General features: G+C 36.0%; 1 protein-coding gene across 21 annotated transcripts in view; it reads right to left on the bottom strand.

Moving 5' to 3' along the window:
* Positions 1–3689: 3689 nt before the first annotated feature.
* The window catches only part of LOC117568316 (heterogeneous nuclear ribonucleoprotein L), a 131016-nt gene continuing 113651 nt past the window's right edge, over positions 3690–21054 (bottom strand). For 14 of the 21 annotated variants that reach the window (XM_052005955.1, XM_034248877.2, XM_034248879.2 and 11 more), the window contains 5 exons: positions 17056–17237; positions 16661–16753; positions 8338–8613; positions 8067–8271; positions 3690–5499 (listed from right to left, as the gene is read on the bottom strand). In XM_052005955.1, the coding sequence (XP_051861915.1) occupies positions 5363–5499; positions 8067–8271; positions 8338–8613; positions 16661–16753; positions 17056–17237 (893 nt within the window). In that variant the 3' untranslated portion in view covers positions 3690–5362. Of the gene's footprint in view, positions 5500–8066; positions 8272–8337; positions 8614–16660; positions 16754–17055; positions 17415–21054 lie in introns of all 21 variants that reach the window. The other 7 variants (XM_034248872.2, XM_034248875.2, XM_034248873.2 and 4 more) reach the window with 3 other exon arrangements.

The raw sequence follows: 21054 nt of genomic DNA, 5'->3' as shown, positions 1-21054 counted from the left end.
GCATTTTTTTCATTTTTTAGATATTTTTTCATTTTTATTTTTGGTTTTTGTTTTCGTTTTTTTTTGTTTAATAATATTGTTTTAAGATTTTTTCAAAATTATCACCAGTAATTACGACTACACTATGCAGTTGTCCTTTATTTAGTATTAAAACTTTCCTGCCTGTTGGCCTGACATCCTTTTCCTTCGTCCTTTGTCTGTGTGTCTGTGTCGGTGTCTGTGTCTTGTGTCATATGTCTGTCTGTTGTCTTTGGTGTAGTTTGTGTAATTTGTGGTGTAATTATGTAAAGTATTTTGTTGGTAATGTTTTCTCAAAGCGATTTCAGATTCGCTTTAAATTCATTTCGCTTTTGAATTTAAAATTGACACGCGCTACTTCATCATGTTTAAAAACTATATATATTTAAGATATATACACATATCATATGTCTTGTGAGAGTGTATGTGTGTGTGTGAGTGTGTGTTTATGTTAGTATTTTTTACTTTGCTATGCGTGATTATGCCCTCTGTTGTAATATTTATAAGTATATCTATGTAAGTAGTATAGTTATATGTAAATATTTCGTTAAATGTATTTTTATGTATATATAAGTACTTGTATGTGTGTATGTAAGTATAGTATAAACTATAAGCCTATAAGAATATAGTTGTAGTATCTTTTATGCATTTTTTTCTCATATGTAGTTTTTCGCTTTTTACGCTACGTGTTTTCTCATTTCATCATTTTTGGATTGCTCTCAAATATGCATTTCATCATAGATTATTATGAATTCGTTTCGGTGTACAAAGTTGTTGGTTTTTGTTTTTTTTTTTTTGTTATTTTGTTTAGTGTTGTTTTCTTTTCATTTGCTGGAAAATACAAAAATCAAAACAAAAAATTGTTTTGCAACTAAAAATGTTTTTGTTTTTCACAAATAAAATGTATTCCATTCAGAGCATTTCCAAGTTCCCACAAAAGCACAGAGACTTTTCTGCTTTGTGTTTCAACAACACATGTTGATGTGATGTGGAGCTCGGATTTGGCCTGATTGTTTGTAGCTTTGTAGTTGTAACTCGTGTAAGCAGCATGGCATGGAAATATTCAAATCGCCCTAGTGTCACTAAAAACGTAGCATGCTTTTAGGCTTAATGCGAAATGTTTGCAGCAACAGGGGCGATCGTAAGATTAGGTTTTTGGGAAAGCAGTTTTCAACTCGTGTTTTGTCTGGTGTCTGGTGTTGTTTCTTGTTGTTGTTGTTGTTGCTGATTTTTTTTTCATAATTGGACGGTTTCATCAATTTATATAATGTATATAATTTCTTTTTGTTTTTGATTCTTGGTGGTTGTTAATTCAATGCTGAATAAACTGGTCCATTTTTTGTTTTTGTTCTTAATAAAGTTGTTGTTGTTGTTGTGTAATCATTAGTGTGAATAATGCGAATTACAAGAACTAAGTAAAAACCGTTTTGAATATCGCTCAAAGAACGCCTCAACACAACGGGTATTTGTTGGTATTAAAATGGTGAAAATTCATTTCGAGTTTTATCGTATTCATAAACAGCACCTACCTTGTGCCCCATGCGCATTTTTTTTTAGAGTTGAAAACTACGCGGCATTTGCAAAAGTTAACCAAAAAAAAATATACGAAAAATAAAAAAAATAGAGAACTTAAATTGGGTGCGCTTATTTGCTTAACAAATTCAATTTGCTGACAACCTTAACAAAATTTGACTAGTTCATCGACCTGTTCCGAATTCAATTCCGCTGAATACTTCTTTTGGGAACCCAAAAAATATGATAATACATTATGTATAGAGGATTTCGGAACAGATCTGTATTTGATTTCCAATGCGTATAAAGTAAAGTTTAACTTGTTTTTGACTAGTTAGAAAATAAAATGAAAATAATTTTGCTAATATTTTCATTATCTTTGGAATTATCGATTTAAGCACACTAATCATAACTTATTATCGCTTAACACTAATCATTTGGATACAATACTTGCTGCTTGGGCGTTTATATCATTAATCTTTGATCATATATATTGTTTGTTTTCAACAAATGGATTATGTTCTTTTTCTCTTTTCGTTTTTCGTAGCAGTTTGTTGAAAGTATTCTTCAGGGAATGTATTTATTATTTAAATACACTTGTTATGCCTAAATTGTAAAATCGTTTAACTTAAACCGCCTTATAAATTTCGATATGTTAAAAATTCAGGATTTTCGCTTTAACAATTTGGCATATCGTTTTTGGTATAGTTTTATAGTTTTTTGTTAATTGATTTATTATTTATTTTATTTCAAAAGAAGAAAGTAAAAAATATAAATGGGGAAAGGGCTGTGCGTTCTTTGGATGTGTCATTTATTAAAGTAGTATATTTAGTATCATTTAGCAAATTATTTGTCACGTTTCAATTCCTGTAAACCATATAAAAACTATTTCCATGTTTCTGATGATCTGTTGATGAAGATTGAAGAATGAAACAAAAACAAAAACAAAGTGCTAAATTAATTTACATGTATCGTACATATATATTTATATCAAAAAAATGAGCGCGCATATTACAAACTTTGGACACACAAGAAAAAAATAACAACAAAATTTAAATATTAAATAAAACAAATTACATATATATTCAGGCATATTCTGAAATCAACTTTCATTCCCGTGCAGAAATGATGATAGAATTTCGAACACGTCCGTCTATATATATTTATATATAACTATTATTATATATACTTTGTTTTATGCATAAAGAATATAAATTAAAATTATACAATGCTGTAAAATGTTGTTTTCCTATAGATAATATTATAAAATCAATATTTTGTTTATGATCTCTCTCTCTCTCTTCTGATTTTATATACCATGTTGTAGCTACCATGTTGAATTGTATTATATGTATATATTTGATTTATTATTTTAATTATTTGTTTATGCACTAATTAGGAGCTTTAAGATCGTTGTTGCTTTAAGTTCTTAAGAAAATAAATTGTATGATTTAGTTATAATCGAGATTTTCCGTTTGTTTTTCCTTTCCTTTTCTCAATAAATCATTAAATTAAGTACAATTATACTTAATTATAGAAAAATATTTTACAATTTATACGATTTACAACAATTTACATAAAAACTAAGACATAAGGCAAAAATCAATAATTAAGGGGATGAACAAACGAACGAATAAAATGATCAAAAAGATTGCTACAAATAAATAAATGAAGTGCTTTCTCTTGATGTTTTTTTTTTGTTGTAGTTTAAAGCAATAATTGCACATAGTATGATGACGAAAGAAAAGTTAATGATAATGATGAGAAAAGCGATTTGCGTGAAAAATTCGTTTTACGGCTCTATATAGTACATCATATAGTATTCGTTGATTTGCATTTAGAACAAAGGTGCTATATTATATATGATATATGTACTCTATATAGAACTTCGCCCTGCTTAATTTACAGACTGTCACATAGAACTAAAAATAAAAACTAAAAATTTTTGTGGGTATAACTTAACTGCAGATTGCTTAAACTAAAGTCAAATGAAATTGTTATATAATTTTGTATTGTTATTAGTTTTATTTTATTTTATTTTCATTTCGTTTTATTTGCTGTTATATTTAATCTAACATACGCCTTTGATATGGTTGTTACTGTTGCTTTTATTGCTGATATTGTTTTTCTTTTTAAATTATTTATAATTTTATTTTCCCTTCTGTTTTTTTTTTTATTTAATGCGTCGCGCCAAGTATACTTTTAGTTCTGAAATGTTTGGCTCTGTCTCTTCTGTTTACCTTAAAACGCCTCAAAAATATTTTTTATATTTTCTTTTTCTTTTTTATGTATGCCTGTCTCAAGTTCTTTGCTGCACTTAAAAATTAAGTTTTATATTTAATATGCTTTTGCAATAATTGTTTTAATTGTTTGTTTTTCTTCATTTCTTTTTTGTTTTTGTTTGTTGTTTTAGTGTTGTTGCTTTTTACATTTAGTGTAAAATTATAATTAATATTAATTTAATTTAAATACATTACAGCTCATACATATAAATTTATGCCTTTTGAAACTTTTGTAAATTAAGCACAAAAAGTATGTTAATGTTCTTTTGTCTTTTTCGTCGTTTTGTTTTGTTTTGTTAATATTTACTCTTTTAGAAAATCAAAAGTAAACATAAAAGTAAAAACATTGGCTTGTGCAAGTTTTTTCTCTCTGAAATTTGCATAACTAAAATTAATAAATTTGATTTAAAATTGCTAAATTTTTGGTTTAATTTTACACGTTTTGTCTCGCATCTTTTTCTTTTTCACATTTCAATAAATATTTTAATGTTTTTTTTTTTTATTTTCTGCCTCACACATGAATACTTGTTCGAAATATTGTCCAAAGAAAGTTTAGGTGTTGCATTTGGTTGCTATATTAAAATATATATTTTTTGACATAATTAACTAAAATGTGTTTTGTAAAATTTTGCATTTGCATTTGCGATGTGTGTGTGTGTTTAAATTTTATATTTATTAGTATTATATTAATTTCATATTACATTGTTTACAATTTGTTTTTGTTAATTGTTGTTTGTTGTATCTCTTGTTTGTTTGTATTTAATTTTCATTAAGTGAAAAACACACACGAAAAACTTTACAAAAAATAAGAAAAAATTTTGGTGTTTTTAGATGCAACTAAACCATTATTTAACCTAATTTTTTTTTCTAATCTTCCACAAGTTTATAACAATTGTTCTTGTTGTTGTTGTTTGTTGATGATGTTGACGTAACGCAAACGCATGTAAAGTGCATGTGTGTAAGTGTGTGTGTGTGTTTTTGTGTCAGTGTCTGTCTGTGTGTAGCTTTCGAACGACGCCATTTTGTTGTTGTGTGTTAATTATAATGTTAAATTGTGATTCGATTTTAAAGTAAATGGCGCGTAGAAAAGTTACATGCGTTTGCGAATTGTTTTAAGATTTTAAATATTAGCTTTAAGTTGTAGTTTTTAATGTATAAGTGTGTGTGTGTATGTGTATGTGTTATATATTTGCAATTTATCATTAATTTGTAATCCCCAGTGTTGGTTTTTCTTCTTGCAGAGTGCAGACTGCCCTCTGATCATATATCAATATTATCAATATGTATTCCAATCATCATTCAATTTCGCAATTGTTTTTGCGCTACAATTACTAAATTTATTATTGTTGCCGATGTGTCCTCATTCTCCTCTGCTTCTTCGTTTCTCTTCCCATCCAATGCTATTTCGCCTCCTTTTTTTGTTTACTCCTCCATCTTCAAAGTTGCTGCATTCATGCTCTTGTTGTTATAGTTGTTTGTTTTCTTATGTATTGTGTGTTGCAATCTGGGCTGGTTGTTGTTGTTGTTGCTTACACAATGGTAATCAAATCTCAATTGTAAATCTCCACCTTGATATCGCCGTCATTCTCCTTCTCGATCATGCCCTCATTGGCCGCATTATTCCAGGCGCCGTTCATGCTCTTCGACGATGAGAAGCACAACTTCATGATGAATGGGAATTTGGTGCCTGCAAATGTTCGTGCGGGTGGTGGGGGAAAGGTGGGAGAGGAGAGAGAGAAAATGCATAGTTATAGAATAAATGGGTTCCTTTGTTGCTACAAAAAACATGTTTTATTCATATAGTATTGTTGTAGTAATGTGTATAAGTGTTGTATATCTGAATTAAGTTATTTTGCTTTTCGCAGAGTTTTCATTGGTGGACGGAGAAGGGAAAGGTGGAGGTGGAACGGTGATTGGGATGATATTGGGAGATAAATGGATGGAAAATGGTCGGAAAAAACGCTAACTTCCACTTTGATGCATTCCGTTTATGGCCTAACCGAAAGCCTTAACCAAACCTATATAGAAGGCTCAATTTATTTGCCACGTGCAATTAAAATCATTAAGCTCAATATCCTTCTGGCTCATTCCTATGACTGAGTGAGGCACTAGGTAGGTAAACCGCCTAACCAAGTTTTATGTGCCAATTAAATTGCGGCGCTACCGTCATAAAAATACTTGGCTCGGTCACGTTCCGCAGGCCAATGCAATCAAAATCATTCAAACGTAAAAATTGCCAACCATCAGAGAGCACACACACACACGCATGAGGAAGGCTTCATAAATCCAGCAACACACGCAGTTATACCCACATAGTCATAAATATTTGCTAGATGCATAATTTCACAGCCTGAAAGTATGCAATGGCATCTGTTTGCATTTAGCATTTGCTATTTGCATGCTTCTGCGGGTTATGTATGTATGTGTGTGCGCGACGTGAGTGTGTTTATGCTGTGTATTTCGAGTGTATTTGCATTCCTTACACTTTTAATTACTATTTACTATGCACTCGAGCGGCACTCGATGCAACAGCAACAGCATCAGCAGCAGCAACAGCAGTATCAACAAATATGCAAACACCCACCAAAATATTGACAAAATACATGCATTCTACATGCATTTGCCTCGCATTTTCTTCGGTGTGCTTCGTTGGCTATTTGCATAAAAGATTTTTACGCAAGGTGTAAACAAAGGCAGGGACACGCGCAGCAAAGCTGCAAACAACAAGTGGCACAGTATGCCAATGCCAGGCCAATGCATGCAAATTATTTTTGTCCGCATTATTTGGGGCAAGTATTGCGAAAAGAATTAATGAAAGTTTGGAATAAATAACTAGCAAAGGAACTGTATGAAAGACTGAATAGTCATTTGCCAAATCAAATCGAATGCAATCAATATTTGTATAGAATATAATTGAAATCCCCATTTATATTTTACATATCCCTTAGATCATTTAAATAATCAGAAATACTTTATGAATAAAACTAAGAACTAAGAACTTTAGCAATGACAATTTATTTGCTTTACTTAAATCTACTTGCCCCAAGTACTTCAAATTACCATGACTGATACTTCAACTAGTTATTAATGTTTATAATGAAAGAACGCGTATTTTTAATACCTAAATTTTGTTATTTGAAATTAATACAGCGATTTTAATTTTAATTTGCAGCGAAGGAGTGAGTACTGAATGAATTTGATGATCGAAACCTGAATCGCTAAGAACTTTGACAATGACAACGACAATTTATTTGCCAAGCTAAAATCATTTGTAAATCAAATACTGATTATTTTACGAGAGAGATTGCTGCAAACAAAACGACGACAACAACAACAACGATGATGATGATGTTGTTGTGGATGAAATAATTGTCATGTTGACAAGGTAAATAAAATGGCAACACAAAATGCAAATATGAAAGTAATAATCGTAATGCGGGCCCAAGGAAAGGGCAAAATGAAGAAACGAGTGGAAGGAGGCCTCAAATATTTATGGACAAAGTTTTATGGGTCGTCACAAGAGCGAAGAAAGATGATTTCGAAAAATCCAACGCCAAGAGTCGCAGCTGCAACTGGAATCGAGGAGGAGCGAGAGCAGTAATAGAGGCCGACCATAACGACGACGACGACGTTGAGTAAATGTTTTATATGGCGGGGGCGTGCGAGAATAATAAGAGTCCTATAAAATAACTGGCAACCGAAATTGTTTATCTTAATTACCAAATTAAAATTTTCAACACGACAGCGATGCGACTTACTACTAAAAACTTTTCCCTAGCCTCTGAAAAACCAGTAAAAGAACATGAAAAGTTAAAAGTTTTGCGCGCGGCTTGAGGAAGATGGGATGGGAGAGGGGATGGAAATGTGGAATAGGGAATGAAAGTGCGCGGGTGGTGGAGTGGTTGAGTGGATGTGGTGTAGGCATGTTGCGAGTGTGATGATATTATAAAGTGGAGGGAGAAGAGGTGTATACTTTTTTTGGTGGTGGTGGTGTGCGGGCACAGCAAAAGTCAAAAGGCCATGCAAAATGGCCCCCTGAAACTTTTGGGCCGAAACAGAATGAATGTTGCCTACTTTTTTGGGGTGTATGATGATGATATTTTGTTTGGGAAAGGTTTTTTTTTTCAATTTTTTTTTTGCGAAAATTTTGTGTAACTTTTTCATTTGATTCTCAATATTGGAACTGGCCATATGTAAACAAATTTCTTGAGAGGCCAAACTTTGGAATAACACTTAAACACAACACTATCTCACCTTTACCCTCAATAGGCAGATGGTTGCACTTCATGATGGCGAGCACAGCCTGCGAGATGTTGGGGAATTCGATCAGACCCGACGACGAACGCTCCGTCTTCAATGGGAACAGACGCACCGATGTGGCTGGCACCTCCTTGATGTTGAATATGCCAATGAGCTGGTCTTCGGTGAGACCGGGCGGTGTGTTGAAGAAGTGCAAGATCTAACAAAGAGATTGAATTAATCATTTCTAATATACATATTTTTTTTACCATAGTTTAGCACTTACTTTGCTCGGTGGTTGGATGCGATTCTTGCTGGCCTGGGCCGGTGATAGGAAACGATTGTTTTTGGAGCCAGTGTACTCCTTGAAGCTGGGGGTGTGATCCGGCAGCAAGAATGGATTGATCACCTCCGACAGGAAGTTCTGCTTTGAGAATGCAATCTGTATTTTGCCGCCAGTGCCAACGGGAATGTTATTCAAATGTTGCACGCAACGCTCAACGGCCACCGAATCGCCCATTTGTACCATGGCGGTGCCTTCCTTTGTCTTCAAGAACTTGATCTGGAAGTAAAATAAATTTGTAAATTTAAAATGTTTAAAATGACTTTTTTGGAGTCTGTGGTATATTTTGAATGTACTATATCAATATACCAAATATAGTATTTGTTCACTTTAATTAATTTGATAGCATTTGGTATATTTGTGGTATATATAATTTGGTATATTTTAAATTACCGCACTTTCTATTTCCATTTTCATTTAATTCAATTTTATAGCATTTTGAATATTTTTTAGTATTTTTGTGGTATATTTAAAAATTATTACCGCACTGTTTTGCTTTAATTCAAATGGGGTAGGAGTGTCTCTTTTTTACTTTTAAATATATATTTCGTGACTGAATAAAAATATAATATTATATAATAATTCTTTCTTTCCACTGTGGATTTCTCGTTATATTTGCAGCTTTGGCTTTAAAGTCGACATCAACTATTTTAACAAGCTGCCGCAGGTTCGCTCGCTCCGGTTGCCACTTGTCAGTTGCAACTGTCACCTCAATTTGTGTCGCAAATGTAAATAAATGCAATTATGTGGCAGGCACACTTATATTCAATTCCATTCATTCACCCACTCACACATAGAACTTGACTCTCCCCTCTCCTCACCACTTGTGCGGACCCATTTCCACTCCAACCAACAACGTCGACGTCGACTGTCACCGTCGAGTGTTGACCTGTCGTTGGGGGCGCCATTTGATTGAATTTTCTTGCAGTGTACGCGCGGCACGGACTCTTAACCCGATCCCAAACTAAACCTGGCCTTTGGCCCTGTGTTTTTTATTTATTGAAGTCAATTTTAAATTTAACTCAAAATAAAATTATCAAATTGAATGACGCCCTTAATTTGTTGCCCATTGTACAAAGAGTTCGATCTGTGGCTGTTTCGTGTGTGTTGTCAACATTTTATTTAAGCTGTTTTGTTTTGATACGTGAGAAATTGCCGAAAATGTTTGGCGTACATTTATTGATATTACATTTATATATTTTAATAAAGCATTGCCAATAAGTTTGGTATTTTTTTATATTTATTTATGTAGCAGCGGTGGAGACTAGTTGATACACAAGATATCGGTTGGCATTAAAAAGTTGATACTAGAATCAATAGTTATTTAATGTAAAGTTGAGTCGTTAGTGGTGAACGAGATATTATTTAAGTTATTATTTAACTGTAATAATACTATTAATACTATTATTATTTGGCCAGCCTTGTCTTATTATATAGGTGAAACTTTTAGTCGACTTCAACCTCCCGTTGTAGTTTTATTTTTATTATTATTAGCTGATCTTTACCAGACCCTTAAAAAGCCACAAGAGTTGTAGTAAATACTTGACACATCAGGGCGTGGTCAGGGGTCCATGAAATGAGCTCGTTTTAGAAATTTTGGAGCGACTAATTGGTGGCTTAACACATATGAAATGGTTTATGGCAATGTATTAATAATAATAGGTTGGTTATATATTTATGTGTACTTTCCTCTGTGCATAATTGCTAATAAGCCTAACTCACTTTTGGCTATTGCCAGCTGCAAATGGCCAACAATTTGCAGCCAAACACTTTTCACTCGGCACCTTGCGGCTAAAAGCCATAAAGATAATTAACCATAACAAACATTTCGAGTGCAATAATTACAAGCGAGAGAGCAGCGCAAATAGTGAAAGTGAAAAATCTATGGAAAATGAAAATATGTTTGGCTCGTTGCCCGGTTGGTCGGTTAGTCGATTGGTTTTGTTGGTTGTTGGTTTTGTTGGTTTCTTGGTTTGTCGGTTGGCTGCTTTGGCTAGTTGCTTAGTTAGTTAACTTGGACGTTAGTTAACTTGGAAATTGAATTTTGCAGCAGTTTTGCTCAGAGGCATTGAACTCAATGGTGAAAACGAGTTTTCCACAAACTGCTCAAAAATTGCTTTTCGTGAATTTCTGTTGTATTAGTTGTTTTATGTTGCTTTTTATTTGCAATGCCTTAATTTGACGCAACACGCATTTAAAATGCGCTGAAATATGTTTTAAGTGGCTTTGCCAAATGTCATTTAAGTTTGTTAAAATTGCCAGATTTTGCTTTTCTGTGCTACAATTTATGTATTGCAATTTTTTGTTGCCGCAGTAATATAGTTTTAGAGTATTTTGGGCCAAATAATTGCAGCCAGTCTTTTGTTATGGTCTTGGGCTAGTTTCCACTTGAAAGTGACGGGCAAATTGTTTGTTTGCTGCTGTTGGCTGGTAACTTGTCAAACAAGTGAATGAGTGGCGTGCAATTCAGAAGCCGAACGATAATAGGAAATAGTTCACGATAATTGTTCAACTATAAACGATATCACTTATTTAATTTGAGGTAATTGATATTTCTGTGAATTTCTTTGTTTACTCTATTTGATGCGGAATAAATGTATTTAAACCAATTTATTAAATTCCTCGAGTAAATATTTATATTGTGAACACTAACAGAACATCAAATATGAATTGTTTAATTTGCCCCATTCAAATTAAGCAGTGAATAATTTAAATAAAAAAGAAGCCCAAAAGAGATTATAGTCCATGTGTGTACAAATGCTCTCATCGCTGTTGCGTTGTGGATATTAAAATTTAAGCATGAAGCTAAACAAAAACCAAAATGGTTATCAAATGGTCGCAGTCCCAAGTGGAATTAGGGTTTGCTTATGGGCTCTCTTCCCCTATATAAAAAGCAATACACATAATATACGTCAGAATTAAGTATATCGAAATGCATACGCTTGAATGAAGCAGGCATACGCAGAGAGAGAGAGAGAGAGAGAGAGAGAGAGAGGAGCAAGTGAATGAAAACTAAATGAGGCTTATCGAAAACGTAGTTCCCCCTCTCCACTCTCTGTATATTTATTTATTGTTGAGTGAAGCCAGACACGAAACACAATGTGACGCTGCTGCTGCTGGGGCTAGAAATCATATAAAAATAAAATGAAACCGAAAATAAAAATGTGTATAAATAAATATAGACCATAAATCAGTGAAGCAGAAAGAGCGCAGATAGCCGAGTCCGCGAATTCCCCCAAGTAGCTGACAGGCTAAAACAAAAGAGCATTATGGAATCAGTAGCTAGAGTTGGTCTGCTCTGCTGACCCCCTCACATACGCTAAGGATAATACTCAGGACACGCAAAACAGGCGCCACAATTCACCATCATCCACAAATCAAAGAGCGCTTCTTCATGGCTGACTGGTCACACTGGTCAGCAGACAGCAGACAGCAGCTAGTAGCAAGCAGCAAACAGCAGGTTCTACTATAAAAGAGCGACAATCATCATTTCGGTGCGTGTCTAATGAGCTGTGCTGTTGCCCTTTACCAGTTAGCCCAGCCAGCTCTCTCTAGCTCCTTTGCCTCTCCTCTCCCTGCTGCTTCCTCTCTCCCTTCCTCTCCCTTCCCTTCCTCTTGGCCAACCAGCCACTGACAATCCCCATCAAATACTTTCATGCGTATGTTGCGTTAATTAAACCAATGAGAAATGGAATGCAAAGGTGGACTACGGAGATACTCTATACAACCTAAATCTAACAAAATAAACAATAATAATAACAAATAATAAATAAACATTAAATTCCATCTTCAACTAATTTAAATATTGATATAAATGAATATTGATTAATTTAATTTATTTTTATTTTCTTTTTATTTCTAATGCTATTCGCAGAAATTTTAATTAATTTAAACTTAGATTTATAATTATTTAATAAACTGAACTGCATTTAATATATTTTATATTTATTATTTATTTATTTATTGTTTTTTTAAATTTAAATGAATAAGTTTTGTAATTTGTGAATAAAAGGTGGGGACAGCATGTTATACCCGATGATATCCTATTAAAACATAATTGTTCTTTGTTTTCCTGCTCAATGTAGCGTGGCGTCTGCTGCCGTTTGATTTAATTGCTCACGCGCTGTGCACCAACAACAACAACAACAATATAAGTAACAACGGTGGCAACAACAATGCGTATGACAACAATAGAAAGAATATTGGCTGCAATGGCTGACCTATGAGAGTTGCTGATTCCCAATTCCCAAAGTACCCTCCACACTCTTTTGCCACGCGACACAGTCGAAAATTCCCCATAAGGGGCAAAAGTGAGGAACAAATGCTTTTTTAATGCGCATTTAATTGAGTGCGTGTGATTGTTTTGTTCTTGTTTTTGTTTTTACTTGCTGCCTTTTAAAGACATTTCGCAGCAATTTTGGACATTTGCAGCAGAGTCGCGCACTGTCAGCAACATTTGGCTTTTGGCTTTTCAGCCTTCATTTTGTCAATCCATTTAACCTGAAAGGAAAACAATTTGGTGATGACTTCATAGCGCCAAAAATAATTAACCAGATTGCTTTCAATGTTTCTCTTCCCCATCTGTAGGGACAGATGTTGTTGCTCTTGGCAAAGCACGCACAACACGGAAGAGAGATTGACTGGAAAAAGCAGAGCGAACAGAGGCCCCATAAAATATGCAACACACATCTCGAACGACTGCAAAATGGACTCAGGTATCCGCCCGCCCTGATGAATGCTTTAAAAATTACAAATCACACAACACAGAAGAGAGAAGAGGGAAGGAAGGAGGGAAAGCGAGGAACTGTTTGGCCCATCTGTTGCTTGATTGCTGTTTATATTCGAGAGGGATAATCAAATATTTTTTGCTGCTCATTTTTTGTACAAACTAAATTTAACGCCAAAGAGATTTGGGTACCAAATCCTATTTTATTTTTAAATCTATCTTCAAGCTGCCCTCCGCTTTAAGAAGGTCAAAGAGCATGTGTTTCGTTATTATTTTTTTTGTACGCTAATCCACAGCACATGCCTTAAAAATGAGGTCGCCTTTGAGTGTGGAGGTTGCTCCCAAGGGACGCACATTAACACCAGGCAGAGGCAGAACAGTTACGGATCCGTATCCTGAGCAGGCGGCAGTAGCACTTTGATTGAGTGCCCATCAATTTCTCATTCGCAATTCAAACATGTCGGACCATAAACTGATGTGCCCTCCACTCACACACACACACATGAAGGAGACATACACACCTCTGAACAGACAGCACAAACATGTGTGTGTGTGCGTTAGTTTTATAATGAGGTTGGCAATGTAAGAAGAGAGAGAGGTGTGTGTGTGAGAGGGCGAGAGCTTAAGGAAAGAGAACGAGAGAGAAAGCGATGGAGAAATGTATGTTTGTGGCTTAAAGCCAGTGAATAATGTTTGCGCATAATCATTTTTAATGGCTAATGAGTAGTTTCCGTCTCGGACAGGAAGTTTGTAATAAATCTCAGCTGCAGCAGCAGCAGCAATAAAAACAACAAAAAATGTGAACTAAATTGCCTTGCCTTGCCCTCGCCTTGAATTATCGTCCTTTGGCCAACTAACCAGTCAGCTAGCCAACTACTAGCCAACCAGCCAGTGTCGGCCAACTATCCAACTAACTATTTCAACCAATCCCCGACCAAAGACTCCCCCCCTCCTTCCCTTCCCTCTTGTCTGCCATCTCTCTCTTCTTGACCACTGACCAAGCGCCCATCGCTTTGTGCTTGTCAGTTGCTTGGTTGGTTGGGGGGATTTTGCTTTTAGTTTCTGGTCGAGTTTTCTTTTTGTTTGCGCGTAAATTGCATTTAATTGTGGATGGGAGTTAAATCCAGGGACAAGCTGTTTCTGTGTGTGTGCTTGTGTCTGGATTTGGATGTTGATGAAGCGCAAGGCTGTTAAATTATTGGCTAATGGTGCGCGCTTGTTGAAAAATTGCTGAATGCTGCAAGGAGTTATGAACCGGAAATTAGTTGCCAAATAGGGTTGGCAATATGCTTAAGTGAAAGGGTTGCCACCGAGGACAATCGAGTGCTAAAAGCTTTTAAATCGATAATATAGAAATATGAATACATTCCAAAAGTGCAATAGGGGAAACTCTTTTAAATTTAAGGAAAACAAGTAAGCTGAAAGTAATACTAAATATACTGAATTCATTGTATATGTCAATATACTGTTATATTTAGCATGAAGTAGAAAAAGTAAGTACGGGTTTATTCTTAGAATATACCATAAAATACTAAATATACTAAATTTTATTTGTGAAATGTTTTCTTTTTAAATCAAGGGAAAATAAGAAAACACAGTGTGGTATTATTCTTACAATATACCATAAAGTCCTTAAATATACTGACTCCACTTTGGTTCAATTTGGCAACTGCAGATGCAATATGGAAATATTTGATTCTCTGAGAAGTGCTTTAAATATGACATTGAAATTCTAAAATTCATATACTGAACCTTTGTGCCCCAGACATTAATTTAATGCGCTCTTGCGATTTTGGGCAATTTTCTAGACATTTTGAATGTTATGTGCAGGCAGCAACAAGAAAAACCCAAGGGAAACTGAGCTTTGTTGCTAACTGGCATAAAAAGTAAACAAAGCAAAATCAGAACAAAAAAAACAAGAGAGTAAGGTAAAGTTGTTGTCCTTGCCCCAGAGAGAGAGAGAGAGCGACAACTTAGTGGCAATAAAATGAAAGCGAGAATCCAACAAGGAGCCTTTTTAACATTCTGACTTTGATGTCGACGAACATTTTGACTGTTTTTTTTTTTTCATTTTATACATTGCTTCTCTTCTATTGTTGTTTTGAGTTAGGGGCTGTAGTGAGTGGGCGTGGCACTGGCACAATAGTTGTGCTAAATGTTCCCCAAGCGCAACTCACAATGAGCCCATTTGAATTGTCATTTGTCGGCAAAGGTTGCGTGTGTTGCTCTTTTCTTAATGGGATATATTTTGATTTATTTGCCCCAGAAAATATTGTCCCGAATTTCTCAATCAACCAGGGGGCATTTTTTTCATTTTTCTTTTTTTTGCTCTTGCATCAATTGGTTTCAGATTTTGTGGAAAGCTGATGACGCTGCATTGATTGCTGCCCGCAGGCCTCTTTGATGGACCACATTCTCTCCCCCATCCCCTTCCCTGCCTGGCTCTCTCTATCCCCTTGGCTTGGCCATGCGACAGCACATGTCTGGCATTAATCTAAAACGCTTTATCTAAATGTCTTTCGTCGGCCCAGCAACTGTCCAGCTTGAGGCTCAGTCTCTGCTTTCATTTTATTGCTTTTCGTTTTATTTGCACATTTACAAATGGAGCTCAGACACTTTAACACACACACACGCACATACGCACATTATATTGTGGCTGTGTTAGCAACACCTTTTTTCAAGAACCCACAAAAAGAAAATAATACTTTTGCCGGCGAAAAGCGCGCTTCTTTTTTGTGTCATCTGGCTAAGTGCAACTCTTAAGGACTCGCCTCAATTTCCTCGTTGAAACCCCATTTTATTTTAAAAGGTCACTTCACATTTTATACAACTCGTTCGTTCTGCTATAAAAAAGTGAAGCTTTAAACGTTTACAAGGATATGTATAAGACAATTACTTCTACAGTATTTACTCACAATACATATATATTATTGCGTCTACGTTTAAAGTGCAATAAAATATATTCTTTTTGTTAAATGTAATTAATTTGTGCAACTAGATTAACATACTGTTATTTCAATTATTATAATTTTATGCCTCCCTTAGCAATCATATATTCTATTTGTTATATTTTATCATTTTATAATTAAAACAGACCAATCTACAATCTTTTCTGTCACTTCAGTTATTATTGTGTTACGATATATGTATTTCTTTATGCCACAATCTAATTTTAATTTCTGAATATAACACAAAGGCTTATTTTGTTGGACTTGCGTCAATAATATCAACTCATCGATTATTTTCATAACTATTTTAAAATTAAAATTAGCTACAATTCTAATTGTTATTTTGGTCAAACAGGTTTATATAAATTTATATAAAATATAAATGCCCCACATAATATCTGTCCCCATATAACTTGTCATAAATAATAATTAACTCGTCTTTAGGCTTTATCCCCGGTGATAAATCAATAAAAAGCCAGATTGAGCAGCCCAGTCACGAGATATAGTTAACAAATTAATTAGGTTTGCCAGCGAGCAGCGAGCAAAAGAGACGGTAATAGAGTGTGTGAAAGAGAGAGAAGGAGAGACTTACCCGTGCGACATTGCCATACAGGCAGACCAAATTGAAGAGCTTATCTGTGTTGGAAGTGTCATGGTCCATGCCATAGACCATCATGACAGCGCCCTGAGGATGAAAGAGAAAAAAAGGGAGGATAAGGGAAGGAAGAACGCAACAACAAGTTAATTAAAATGCTGTCCAGTTGCATCAGCTGCAGTGTTGCAGCAGCTGCAGCAGCGAAAAGCGGGGATTTGGTTTGTGGCAAGATTATGCTCGCTCTCTTTCGCTCTGGCAAAGATTGCTGCAGCGTGTGCAAAAATCGTAAATGAAAATTAAAAAGAAAATTATATTTATATTTATGAAAATTGCCAGAGAGAAAGGAGGATGAAGAGGGGGGAATAATTCTGAGTGCTGATCGTTTTACTCACCTGAGCTTGGCCCTGCTGGGCAAAGGCGACTGGCGCATTGCGGCCGGCAACGACTCCGGTGGGCTCCTTCATGAGGCCAGTTGGATGGATAGCGGCGCCTTTCCAGTTGTCCGGCTGGGTGGGATGGTATTCGGGTGCGCCGAATGGCGGGAAGGCGGTGCCTGGTCCCAATAGTGGTGGCTCTTTAAATGGAACAAGATTGTGCGTTTGAGCTGGGGCAACAAGTTGTTGTTGTTGATGGTGTTGTTGGTGGTGTTGATGATGTTGTTGTTGTTGTTGTTGGTGGTGGTGTTGTTGATTGTTGTTGTGGTGGTGGTGGTGGTGGTTGTTGTTGCGATGTTGTGTTTGTATAGTTGCAACTACATTTTGTGGTGCACAAACATTGTTTCAAACATTTGTGTTATTCATTTGCATGCAACAACAATTTTTACAAAAAACATAAGGATAAACATAAAAAACGAAACAAGAAAACGAAAGAAACGCATTTTGATTTAATCAAACAACATAAAAACTTATAAAACTTAAAATTAAGATTGATTAAAATTAATGAATTTTGTTCTTTTTCATTGTTGTTGCATGCAAAATTATAAATTTCTCTTTTGGCCAAAAGTTGCGTACACTTTCAAGTTCCGTTCCGTTTTAAGTGGCAATAAGCAAACCGTTGAAAAGGGGACAACAGCAAAAGGGGGCAGCGGCTTTGGAGCTTGGCAGTTTGTGGTTTTGGCAAGCGAGTTAATTGAATTTTTGGCCTACACTAGAGTGTAGAAAAGAAAAACGAAAACAAACGAATTTTGCGGAAACAACCAAGAGTGCTGCTGCTTTGCTTTGCTGCAGTCCTTTTCCCGGCATTTTGAACTCTGTTTTGCTTTGCTTTATGGCTGCTGCGAGCTGCAGGCGAAAAAATAGAGTTAAAAGCCGAGCTACAATGGCCAAAAAAACCAACTGACATTTTATTAAAATATCTATATAGCACACATCTATTTTTAGAATTGAATTATTGAATATTTTAGGGAATGCAAAGTTTTCGACTATATACAATGAAAACATCCCACTGTGCGCTCTCGCACAATAATCGGTTTTCGACCACAGCAACACACAGAAATTGTCAACAAGAGGCGGTAGCGGGCAGGGTCCGAAAAACGCCATCGACAGAGACCAATAACAAGCAAAGTGTAGCGAAGATTTAGCGGGCACAATTCCAAAAATCCCCACAACAAAGAAAAAATAAAAATTAAAACCACAGCACGAAGCGCTCTCGTAAAACCAAGGCTCCCATTTTCCTCCATCCTTCCAGGCGTTATAATTAAAGCAAAATGCGTTACAAACTGTCAGAATGTCGCGAGGAATATGGCAATAACCCATGGAGCAAGTTGGCAAGACTTTTAATTAACTTTCAACACATGTGAGCACGGAGCGTGGAGCCAGACCAAAAGGCACATTTAACTTTAATCACTTATTGGTTGGAACTTTAAACTTGCTGCAAGATTTGCAACTTTATCAATGTCACGTCAGTCACTCAATTTGCATACTTTCTCTCCTCCTAACTATATTGTTGTCTCTCTTTTTGATTTGATGTGAATTAGTTGCCAATTGCCAGTGGCAACTGTTTGTTTATTGCGTTCGTGGTTCCAAGGACTACCTGACACAATATTTATATAAAAATCTGCATAGAATTTTTAGTAGTCGCCTTGTCGCAGCTTGCAGCTTCGTTATGCGTTGTCTGTTGCTCGCCACTTGCTGCTGTTTTTGTTCTACTTGTTTCTGCTTGTTAGTTTTGGCGCTAGCCATTTTGGTTTGCCCAAATAGCAAGCAGTGAAATATACCCTAAATAGCAAGTGACTTGCAACAAGAATGCTATTTTAAATTAGATATTTTCCTAATTCACACATTTTATTAAATGTAAAGTGCAAAAGTTTGTAGTTGGTGACGAAGAAGGTTGCCAACAGTGCAAAAGTACATTACGATTCTCATAATGATTCTGTACATATCTATTCTTTATTTACAGAGTATCTCAGTTTTCCCTTCGCAATTCTTTGCACAACTTGTATAGTTTATTTAAAAGGCAAAGCTTTTAATCTGTTTTGCATTTTGCGTACGATTTTTTAAAGCGTTAAGCTGGATCTGACAGAGCAGGCCAATCAAAAAAGTTGCCAGCACGTTTTAATTTAAAACTTGGCCCTAAGCAAATAAACCAAGATAAATTTTTCGGCACTCACACACAACACATTCGCCGGCAGCTAATAATAGTCAATATATACGTGTGTTTAGTATATCTATTCGGAACGTGCCGTAGCCTGAGGCAAGCTAAAGGAAATCAGCACTTGTCGCTCGCGTTGTACAGAAGAGGTAAACATAGTCATTCATTTTAACTACGGTCACACACACACCACAAACACAGTCCTCCTCCATCATTCGCTTTAATTGAAATTCACAGTCTGGAGTCGCTGATTTGTTTGGTCGGCGCATGGGGCGTATGCGTGACGCGCAGCCAAGCGAAATTGCTGCTCGAGTTTTCGGGGTCCATTTCAAAAGAAAATTCACAACAGGGCGGTGGTCGGAAGCGTGCCTAAAATGCTTAAGCATTTCGGGAATTGTTGCATGCAATTGCTGGAAAATTTTTTCACACGCAAGGCGACGACGGACGATGGCGCTCAGGTGTAAATTTTCCACGCGCACAAATTATTTTAGATTATGAGCAAAGCGGCAGGTGGCAGGCAGAAGAAGTTCAGAGGAGTTCTCGCAAGTGAGTGTCCGGAAGTTGCAGTTTAGTTTTTATGAAGCGTTAAGTGTGCGACGGCAATTTACCACGTTGCGGCGTGAGATTTGCATGCGACGACGACGGCAAGAGTTTCTCATACGACACGTGGACCACACACAAACAATTGCAATATGTGAATTGATGGAAGTTTGGCAACAGTGCACTAGTAAAAAGTTAGTTTTCAAACACGATTGCGGCTATTTGTAGGACTTAACTTAACTTATTATTTGTTAGGTTGGCGACGAATAATTCTAATGGATGAAGTTTGGCAACAGTACAAAACTACATTATGATTTTCTCATTTTGTGGCAAACAAAATAACCTTTAATAATTCTCTTGGATGCAGTTTGGTGCAAATCCATTATTATGTTATTATTATTATTGCAATTTGTCAGAAGTCAAATGCAATTTCCAAGTAAAAGAATATTCGTGAAATGTGGCAACAGTGGCGTATTTGTGCAACTTTTGTGCTGACGAAGCCACAAATTGAACAGCAGCTGGCATGTTTTATGACAACTAAATAAACATAAAATCAACGAGGCACAAACATTGCCACACATTGCTAACACAGAGCAAGCAACAAGCTCCTACTATAAATACTAGCACAACCCTTCGAGAGAAGCAACAGCAGCAGCAGCAGCAGCAGCGGCGTTCATCAATTTGCTAGAAAAGTGCAACATGGCAAACCTGCTGTGCTACAAGTGAAAAATGGCAACAAAATGGGGCACATAGATCCATTAAAACGGCCTCGTGCCATTGCTCTTGGTGGGGGCAAAGGAGCAGGCAGGCAGGCAGGCAGGCATGCAACAGCAACAGCAACAGCAGGAGCCAAAAGCCAGGATAAATAAAATGCAACCCATTCGGCATATGCAACATTTATGTGGCGTTTATTGCACAGAGTGCATAACGTAGAATAAGAGCGAAAGAGAGAGTGCGAGAGGGGGAGCAGGAGGGAGGGGGAGAGCAATACCCACTTGAAGCGAACAAAGTATTTATGCTGCAAATTGTTGCATACTTTGTGGCATATTGGCGCACTTTGTCGAGCGGCAAATGGCAATGGTTACGCCAGCAACTACCGAGACGGGGGCGTAGAAGGGGAGAGGGGGAGAGGAGGAGAGAGGGGGCGTTGCCAATAGGGGCATGGTGGCACATCGCATGGCCCAAACAAAGCATTGTGCAAACGCTGCTAACCTTAATTGCAATTTGCTTAAATGTATGCTACACTATTTTTCACTAAGCCA

This window comes from Drosophila albomicans, chromosome 3 (assembly GCF_009650485.2).
Source record: "Drosophila albomicans strain 15112-1751.03 chromosome 3, ASM965048v2, whole genome shotgun sequence".
Classification (NCBI taxonomy): domain Eukaryota; kingdom Metazoa; phylum Arthropoda; class Insecta; order Diptera; family Drosophilidae; genus Drosophila; species Drosophila albomicans.
This window is presented reverse-complemented; position numbering and strand designations above follow the sequence as displayed.